General features: G+C 47.4%; 1 protein-coding gene across 1 annotated transcript in view; it reads right to left on the bottom strand.

Moving 5' to 3' along the window:
• Positions 1-10,000, bottom strand: part of ptprt (protein tyrosine phosphatase receptor type T) — a gene marked incomplete at its 3' end in the record, with an annotated part of 224,576 nt that overhangs the window by 116,834 nt on the left and 97,742 nt on the right. Inside the window, exons 13-14 of the mRNA XM_080001601.1 lie at positions 8,580-8,616; positions 3,887-3,943 (exon numbers count right to left, since the gene is read on the bottom strand). Coding sequence (XP_079857727.1) covers positions 3,887-3,943; positions 8,580-8,616 — 94 coding nt within the window. The remainder of the gene's footprint in view (positions 1-3,886; positions 3,944-8,579; positions 8,617-10,000) is intronic.

Genomic DNA, 10,000 nt, shown 5'->3' with positions numbered 1-10,000 from the left:
CATGTGCACTGCGAGAGGCTGCACTTTGCCGTTATTTGCAATGAAGGAGCATGACGGCAAGCACGCGTTGGGGCTTTATTCAGTATTTTAACATATTTTGTCACACTTAGTCTCACATGGGAGACTAAAGGAGTGGGGGACGGCTTCCTGTATCTTTTTGGATGGTGTCGCTGGGGGCGGGGCTCTGTGAGCACGCGTTACAAAGGAACGAGACCAAACTGGCAACAACCTGCCCAGCGGAAGCAGAACAACAACATGCTGATTGAAACGTGACGCGGCCGACCGTCGGTTGTCAGGGACTAAAAAAGCCTTTTGGAAAAGGAGCGCTGGGATCCCACACCACTCCTTGGCTGATAGCGAACACGAACACTGCCGACGCTGATGAATTCAGCCTTTCCCGTAGCCGGTGGGAAGACGAGCTACAACATCCTGTCCGGACACCAACGTTCTGAGACAAAGTTTCTGTCGAGGTTTCCAAACACCGTGTGGAGCGGCCACTGAAGAAATACGCTTATTAAAATCCTCTTCTCTAAGCTCCATCTCGCCACTCATGAAGGAGTTTTCTCTTCGGTGCGATATCCCCGCAATACTCAGGAAATGGGGCGGGGCATAGAACTTAAGCCCCACCCCTTTCAATATCTGGTTTAGGCTTCCCCCCAGAAGTCCTGCTTGGATCCCAGATTGGGTCACACTTAACCCTCCTATTATGTAACTGTCAAGAACATCCCAAAATAATCATAATTATAAAATATATATATATATCTATATATATATATTGAATAAATAATATTGTCGTTTTGCAATTCCTTCAATTAATTGATTTCCTCATGTATTTCAGATCAGATGAATAAAACATTACTTTGATTATTATTATTATTATCATTATTTTATATTTGTTTTACATGAACTGGATCAAATAGAAACAACACAGAAGCTGCGGTGCCCTCAGAATGCTTGTTCACATTATCTCAACAGACAACAGCTTAACGTTGAATCAGTCAGAAATAATGAGTAATTGTTTGTTGTTTTTTTTATAGAGGTTCGTAATTGAAAAAGTGTAATTGCTAAATGATTAATAATCACATAACTAGCTCATTAGCTCATCCTATGTTTGGAGTTTTGAATAGACGTTATTCTAATAGTTTAAATGGAGTTCTAAATTTAAAATGTAAATGGAAAACGGCTCATTATTATTGTGATTACTAAATTGTATTCTTTTATTTTATTTTATTATTACAACTCACACACACCTGCTTTACAACTTCATATTAAAAACTACTGGGTCCAGGGAATCTTTAAATTAAAAGGCGCTGATTTATCAAAGTAGTCCCACATTCTTTAAATTAAGAGAGAGTGAATTTGTCTTTGAGTTGAAACTTTCCAATGGCCGCATACTGTATTTTGTTATTCCCAAATTAATTCATGAGAAATGTCTCCAGTGAAAGCTGTGACTGCAAACTTGTCTCCATTTCCTTCCTAAAACTGCGTGTTTTTATCCGCTCATCTGCTGATCTGCATGATAAGCCGCGCTCGGCTGTGCAGGCCACACAAAACTGATTTCCCTCAAGACAATGAGCGGCGCTGTTTTCAAAACGGAGTCACCTCGCCGCATTTCAGACAGAAATAAGTGGGCGCGCCGCCGGAGGCGGCGGCGTCCGCGCCCGACAGGTTTGGACGCCACGTGGGGCCGACGCCCGACTCTCTGTGTCGGCGTCTGCGTGTCGCCGGGCTTGTTTGCCTGCATCGCCGGAGTAATCCTAAAGGGATCAGCGCGGATCCGGTTAGGGTTACGGCTCGGCACTGAGCAATATCCGAGGCCCGTCGCGTTTTAAATTTGCAGATGTGTAATTGGATTGTCCTCATCAAGGAAACAACTGCACCGAGCGGCGGAAAGATGAAGCGGTTCTCTGACACGGCTTCGATAGCGGACGAGGAAATTAATCTGCGTTTAAAAGGGTACTTCAGGACATTTTTCGACCCGATCCTGTTACAGCCGTAGCCATCGTCTCCGACCAAAATCGGATCATTTATTTCAGTGTTGCGTGCGGACGCAGTGGGAAGGACGCTGTTGGACGTTTTCCCATGGAATTGCGACGCTTTTTTAAGTTCTGAAGCGGGTTGTATCTTTGTTGTCCGCAGGCTGGGGGATGGCTGGGTTTGTCGCGCAGACCTGGCAACCCTGCCCGTGTTCAGTTGAGTTTCTGCGGCGCTGCCACTGAACGAGCACGGGCGCGCCCCAGAGAAACGCGCCGAGGAGCAGCGTGTCGGAGAGCCGCGCCCGGAGCGGCGGCCTCCTTCGGCGGTGGTGCCGCTCCACCTGCGCCTGCTACGACCGATGGAGACACCCGGGGCCATGTTTACAACAGATGTTTTCTTTGGTGGGATTGAAAGACGCAACAAATACAGGAATTTTGGCAACCAGAATAGAATCAGAGCAAAAACACAACATCTGGCTATCCTTTCTCCACAGAATTTAAATTAACTTTTTATGCTTAAGTACCTATAATATCAGCTACTATAAGACATTTAAAAAGTCCAATCTCATGAGTGACTTTCACTTTCACCAGAGTCGGTTTTTAGTAAAAAAAACAAAAACGAAAAAGTCGGGCTTTCCACTCTAGCTTTTCAAAGTGTTGGTCGTCTCTTTTACTTCATGACGGAATGTTTTACAACTCCGTGTATCATCTCCTAGCAGCACCGGTGATGAATGTCAACCACCAGAGGGATTTCATCCAGTTTCCGAGCAAAATAGGGACAGTTTGAACAGCTCAGTTGTCCCATTCTGCCGTGATCTCATGAGACGGTGCTGCTTTCTAAATCACACGTGCATTTATCTGTTGGAATGGGATCCCGTTCCCTTTCAGAATGGGGCGCTCCAACAAACTGCCTTTGGAAGCGGTTATTTGGAAGGATAAGGCTTTGAGCAGCTCCTCCACATTGCAGCAATTAGATTACCCACTGACACATAAACACCACAAAACCAAACGCAGCCGTGTGAATAGTGTACGCATTGGGCAAATCTTCTCTTCAATCTTAGAATAATCTTTTAAAATTGCTTGTTGTGGATGCAACAGAATAGAATTTGGGTTTAGAGGGCGAAAAGAAATGTGTAGGTTGTCACGTTAACGGGTTGTAACCAAACGTAGTTTGATCACAGCTTGATACTTACAGGCTATTGACCGTGAATCAGTGGAGCGTGAATGTGTGTGTGTGCGGGTGTGTGTGTGTGTGTATGTGTGTGTGCGTGCGTGTGCGTACGTGCATGTGTGTGTGTGTGTGTGTGTGTGTGTGTGTGTGTGTGTGTGCAAGAGACAGGAAATTGAAACACTCAGCAAGCGACACCCGAGCAGAACATGCAAACGGACGCGGGAAAATGGCGATGAAGGGTTCCACATGGAAAAAAAAGAAAAGAGGGAAACCAAAATAGACGGGAAGCAAGAGAGAAAGGTTGGGAGGGAAGGAAGAAGGAAGGAAGGAAGCATGTAAGGAAGGAAGGAAGGAAGGAAGGAGGGAAGGAAGGAAGGATAGAAGGAAGGAAGGAAGGAAGGAAGGAAGGAAGGAAGGAAGGAAGGAAGGAAGGAAGGAAGGAAGGGATGAAGGGAGGAAGGAAGGCAGGGTTGAAGGAAAGAAGGAAGGGATGAAGGATGGAAAGGAAGGAAGGAAGGAAGGAAAGAGGCATGGAAGGAAGGAATGGAGGAAGGGTGGAGGAACTTGCAAAGCGAACCCAGGGGTTCACGGCGTGTGGATGGCGGTTTTGAGATGAAAAGAAAGAAATTAAACAAACCAAAAAAAAAACAAAAAAAACAACAGAATAACAGGAGAGGAAGGAGAGAGGAGGAGAGGAAGGAGAGGAAGGAAGAGTTTCTGCCTGTGAAGAAATAATCACCTTCGCTGGGGATGACTAGAATGTACGGCGTGGTTATTTGTCCCCTACCTATTACCACTAAGTCCCAGGGGCCGCCCGTCCCCGCCAAGGTGCATGGGAGAGAGAGAGAGAGAGAGAGAGAGAGAGAGAGAGAGAGAGAACAAACAAAGGGGGAGAAAAACAAAGAAGAAGAAAAAGAAAGTCTAAGAAAAAAAGACGTTTTTGTTTTTTTTTTCCATTTCATCAATGTGTTTTGTTTTCCCTGGAATTTGCGAGCGACAGATCATCTCCCAGGCGCCCGCGACTTGGACCGGAGAGCTCCGTCGGTGCCGTTAACAGGAAGTGAACACCTGGATGTGCGAGCTGCCGCTGGCGACGGTGTTGAGGGCGGAGATGGGAAACTCCAGGTTCAGAAAGTACGAGTCCTGCCAGGCGGGGGCTCCGCCCGCGCGCCCATGTGGCCAACTGGACCAGTCGGGCTTGTGAAAACACACATTGTCGACTCTAAATCCGGGATTAGATTCATACTCTCTGGACCTGGATTTCCCACCTGCGGCTGTGGATCAACCTGGCGTGTTGGATGGGTCTGCATGAGGGGGGTGTGGGGTGTGGATACGTGGACATGGGGTTGAAGGAATTGACCCTGTCTGTCTGGAAGAGGGTGAAGGGCAAATCAAAACCAAAGAAAAACACAAAACCGGGAGGAGATGAAAGAGAGAAAAGAGAACCCGAGGAAATGATTCAAAGAAAATAAAAAACAAAAAAAGCGAGAGAAAAAAAAAAAAAAAAAAAAAGGGAGCTACTGTGTGATGAAGCTTTGTGGCGCGGTGACAGGGCCGGCCCCGCGCATTTATGAGGGCCTAGGCGGAGCGGGGGCGGGGTTCGGGGTCAACCCTGATGCGGCACAGGAAGCTTTTTGCTTTCTAAAATAAAAACACTGATTTTATTTGTTCTGGTTTGGAGAAACGGTGAACGGAGACACAGAGTGGATCGCTGTCGCTGATCACTTTTCTGCTGCCCCCACTTTGGTAAAAGTGCAAATACTGTGATAGTACATTTTAACAGAAGTATACTTAGTAGTAGTAGTACTTTCTCTTAAATGTACATCAAGCACTCAAAGTAAAAGTACTCGTCCCACCCAGTACCCTGCTATTTCAGAGCCTAGAAGCCTTTCTTAAAGTGCGACTGGAACTTTTTTCTGCAGAGTGCGGATCAATGGATCCGATCAGCAGGATCGATTAGAAATGAAATCACTCTAGATTATTATGATTCTTCCGCCGTTTTTCTCTTGGAACCAAAGGGGACCGCGAGAGCCCGGCTACGCAGTGGAACGGAAGTTCTCTGATAAAACATTGAAATATGAGCTGAAGCAACAGTCTCTGGTGGGAGTTTCCCGGACGTCGCTGTGCTGCGATTTAAAAAGCGTCTCTTCCAAGTTGACGCACTGACACACAGCTGTGTCTTCACACCGAAGACCTCCACCCGCCACGCACCACCCACACCACACCCGGACCGCAAAGGCAGAAGGGAAAAAAAACGAGAAAAAAAAAAAAAAAAACAGAGGAGCGCGAGGACGACAAAGACTGGAAATGTGAAACATCAAGTGAGCGCTGGATGCTGGCGCGAGGGAAAAAAGGAATTCAAAGAGAGAGAAATGAATGAGGGTGGGGTGGAAAATCAATAGCGAGGTGAAAAGCTGCACAAATGGACACATTTGCGGCAGCCAGCTCAGCAGCAAATAAAGATGGCCGACGGAGGAATTGGGTGAAATGGGTTTTCGCCTCCATCCACTTTAATGGACACAGTCAACTGTCGACTAATGGTGCTCCACTTTGTACACATACAGGAGGGATGGAGGGAGCGAGCGAGAGAGAAAGAGAAAAAGAGAGAGAGAGAGAGAGAGAATGCATGGAAGACAGGATGGAGCAATGGTTAAAGAGAGTATAGAGATAGCAAGAGTGTGTGTGAGAGAAAGAGAACTGAATTGAATGGAAGAGAGAGAGAGAGAGAGACTACGTTTATACTGCAAGCCTTGTGCTCAATTTGGATATATTGCTCGGATCCGATTCACATTATTTTTTAAATGTGGCCAACATCAGACTCCAGTGTGAACGGGTCACAGTCCTGAACTTACCCCGCATGCGCAGAAGAAACAAAGACGTCGCACGCAGCGCGCTGTCGTACGGAAGTTAACATGGCAGGTACTGGCTTGGGGCCGTGTACCTCGGCTCAGGCTCGCGGCTGAGATCTTCAAACCCGGACCCCTGCGAGATGTTAATCGGCCGCATATCTTTCAGGACAAAACGGGTCAATTCATCCGTGAGCCGATACACGGAGCGGCAGGGCGCGCTGAGCGTCGCACGGAAAAAAGCGAATCCACTTGCACACACAGAGACGATTTATGTGGACGTATACGCGCAACAATAAAAAAATAATAATAATACATTCCTGAATTTTTGTTTTTCGAATGTTAATTTTCAGATTTGAATTGTGATCAATGTTGCTCTAGAGTGACGTAAAAGTCGCATGAATTCCAATTTGACTGTTCAGACTGAGGTCGCTTTGCAAAAAATCGGACCTGTATCCGATTTAGGACCACAGATGAAAGTGGCCCAAATCCAAATCGAAAAGATCAGATTCCATGTGATTGGTGCTGTTCACACACAAAAAATCTGATTTGGGACACTTCTGCCTGCAGTGCGAACGTAGCCATAGACAGAGAGAGAGAATGGGAGTGAGAGGATGAGGGAAGAAAGAGTGAGAGAAATGAATGCACGGATAGAAGATGATGGATGGAACGAAGATGAAAAGACAGGTAGAATGAGAGAGAGAGAGAGAGAGAGAGAGAGAGAGAGAGAGAGAGAGAGAGAGAGAGAGAGAGAGAGAATGCCACACCATGAAACCATGCGGGAGAGTGGGGTATGGTCCTAACTACAGGTTCCAATTCTGTCCAATCATCTGTGTGTACACGCATGTGTGTGTGTGTGTGTGGGTGTGTGTGTGTGTGCGTGTGTGTCTGTGTGTCTGTGTGTGTGTGTGTGCGTGTGTGTCTGTGCGTGTGCGTGTGCGCATGTGGGTGTCTTCGTTGAATGCATGGGACCGTTTTTGGTTTGTGTTTCGTTTTGGGGTCGCTCGGCTACCACTGCTCAGCACGTACACGGCCGAGTCGTTATCATGAAACCGCCGTAAATACACCTCCTAAAAGAATTGATGCACAATAATCCATTAAAATATTAAAGTCCACAACGCCTACAATATGGCCCACTGAGTTGTTTTCGTAACGTTCTGAGGTCAGAAAGTAACGGAGAACGTGTCCCCCATCATGGAGGGTGTTTTGTTCCTTAGGGAAATTAAGGAGCGTAAAATAAAATAACCTACATCCAAAATGAAAACACGCCGTTTTGGCGCAACAATCACGGGCGCCACCCGTGGCTGCAGCGCCTTGGGCTCGGTCGGTACCTTCAGAGAGGGAGCAATCGGGGTGCAGCGCCGGCCCTGCGGGGACTATTAAACATTTTGGGCCGAAGCCCCAGCCCTTAGGACACCACTGTCGCCAACATTCTATTATCGTAATAAAGTACCTGAAAAAATCCTGGTGTCCTCCCCGCTTCCATCGCCACTGATACTGCATTGTTATGGTAATGCATATTTGACATTACCGTAAAGAACAACTAAGTGGGCCATATAGTAGGCGTTGTGTACTGTAATACTTTTAATGAAACAATATGAAATAATGAATTATTTCACATTCTCTGTGAGTATGTGCATCAATTCATCTGGGACGTGTTTTATAGTGGTTTTCGTGGGACCCGGCTGAAGGATAATTCAGCTCCCATTTTTTCGGACCCGGGTCACTTTCCAGCCGTAGAGACCGTCTCCGACCAAAACCCAACACAGAGTTTCACTGCGGCGCTCGAGGTTTGAGTCCAGGTTGTCGTGTCCTGTCCGGTCTTTTCCACACCAAGTCCCATTTTTTTGTATCTTCATCCCCAATAAACACGTGCATTTGTCTATCCATGAGCTTGTGGTCCTGACAGGGACATGGTCGCATTTTCAATCCGAAGTTTGATTCCTGCGTTCTGTGGAAATTTGGACTGACCGAGAAGAAAACAGTTTTTCCACCGAACTTGCTGCGGATCAAAGACAGTCCTTTTTTGGGAAACAAACATGGCGTCCGACGTGCCCATTGTTTCGGTGTCAGAACGTCACACTTTTTAATCTATCGATCGCGGGGGACCCTCAAAGTCCACTGATGGAACCGGTCCTGAAATAGGTTTTGACCCAATCCCGCTTGAATTAGTTTGAGAACAGGATGAAAACAGTCCCCATTGAAATGAGATTACATTTCTTCATGCTCTCCTGTTCTTGCAGAGGTTTAAATACTCTGCTGGGATGGATGTCCCGGACTAAAAAAACAAAACGATTTCAAACAGGTTTCATGTCGGAGAATTGTGTCGGACTTGGTGTGAAAAGACCTTCAGTCTTCGCTCATTGCGGTGTGAGTTGGCGAGTCACGGCGGCCCTACGCCGCAGCGTCGGCTTAGATTGCGGCCGCCATTGGTGTTCCGGGTGGAAAATGGGGCCAGAATTATCCTTGTACCCTAACTCCGGCGTGCGCCATTTCACAAAGCAGTTGTAGCTACGTGGAACAAAACCTGAAATAACGTCAATATCTGAGCGTGTGTGAGGCGTGGCGTCAGAAGGGTGATCATACCTTTGGTAGCGAGGCGGACACAGTTAATTTTGGTTTCCTGTGAGAGAGGAGAGAGAGAGAGAGAGAGAGAGAGAGAGAGAGAGAGATATGGATTAGACTCAAAATAACATGGAAAACATCTTAACCAAACAAAATGTTTTAACGATAAAGGACGAGCTGGAGGCGCTTTCAGGGACGTTGGACAATCAGTGTCGGACAGAAGCCTCTGGAGAAGCCCGACGTGATGCTCCTCCCCCGCCAGGCGTCTTCGCCCTCGCAGCAGAGGGATCCAGCAACGCCGGTCGTTTGCAGCCGAATGTTTGTCCAAGCTGCTCAATATAAACTGAAACCGGTCCAGGGATATAAGCGGTGCGGGGATTCAGGGATTCTGAGCTGAGATTGGTGCTTTCCTCCCAAACAGTCCAGATCGGAAAGGAATGCAGCGATCAAGTCAACAGCCCTCGAGGGATATACCCCGGTCAATTTGCACAGCGAGCAAATCAAATATTAACGATTATACCTTTAGGCTTCCCTTGGTGTCGGTGCCAATCCAACCTCCGTAAAGAAGTACAACAGGTGTGCGAGCTTGCTAGAAGGCTTGCGTGGTCCTTGTAGAGTAGGTAGTCAGAGCATGCACGGTGGTTTAAATGGGATCAGAATTAACCGAGGTTCCAGAGCAGAGACCCCACCCCAACCACAGCCCACTGCCGATCCACATTTACATGCGTAGAGCCGTCGCATCCGGCCGTCATTCGGTCCTCCTAGCTTTCGCAACCCGCCACCTCCCCAGTCTCCACCTCACCTCTCTCACTCGCTCTCTCTCCCTTTTCTCCATCCCTCAGGAACCACCAGGGGGATCAGAAGGCTGGGCTGAGGCCTGACGCCCTTAAGACTCTTTCCCGCATCACGAGTCAAGGCTCCCGGTGTTCCACCCTTCATCAAGCTCGCCATCCATCATTCCTCCCACCAGCCGACGCACCGAGTCACCAACACCATGCCCTGACCATCTCTTTTCTCATCCATCATCACCATCATCAGCGTCTCGTATTTTCTATTAATTCCTACTTTGCAGATTATCATCAGTCAATTATAACTCATTCCGTCTGTTTTGGTGTGGTCTCTAAGTCGTGATAAAGTTCCCGTTGCGTACTGTATATCTGAGCTCGGTTCATTGAGAAGGCTGCTCAGCTTTTCATTCAGTAGAGTAGAGACCCAGAGTGGAACTTCATTTGAAACAATCCTTCTCAGTTCAATTTCGATGTCCCCTGTGTTTCCCCTCGTGTCCATGTCGGACCGGCAAGCTACCATCAGCCTCAACTTTGAGACTGGAGAGGCTGTGTTCCGTGGCCCAGTTTCCTCACGGTAACCACTTAACAATCCCAGAATCAGCGATAACTCCGTCCGCCGATTAAACGGCCTCGTTCGCCAACTAAGATGCCGCA

The sequence above is a fragment of the Zeus faber genome, assembly GCF_960531495.2.
Source record: "Zeus faber genome assembly, chromosome: 5".
NCBI classification, from domain to species: Eukaryota; Metazoa; Chordata; class Actinopteri; order Zeiformes; family Zeidae; genus Zeus; species Zeus faber.
The sequence above is the reverse complement of the archived record's forward strand: the minus strand, read 5'-3'. Positions and strand labels throughout refer to the sequence as shown.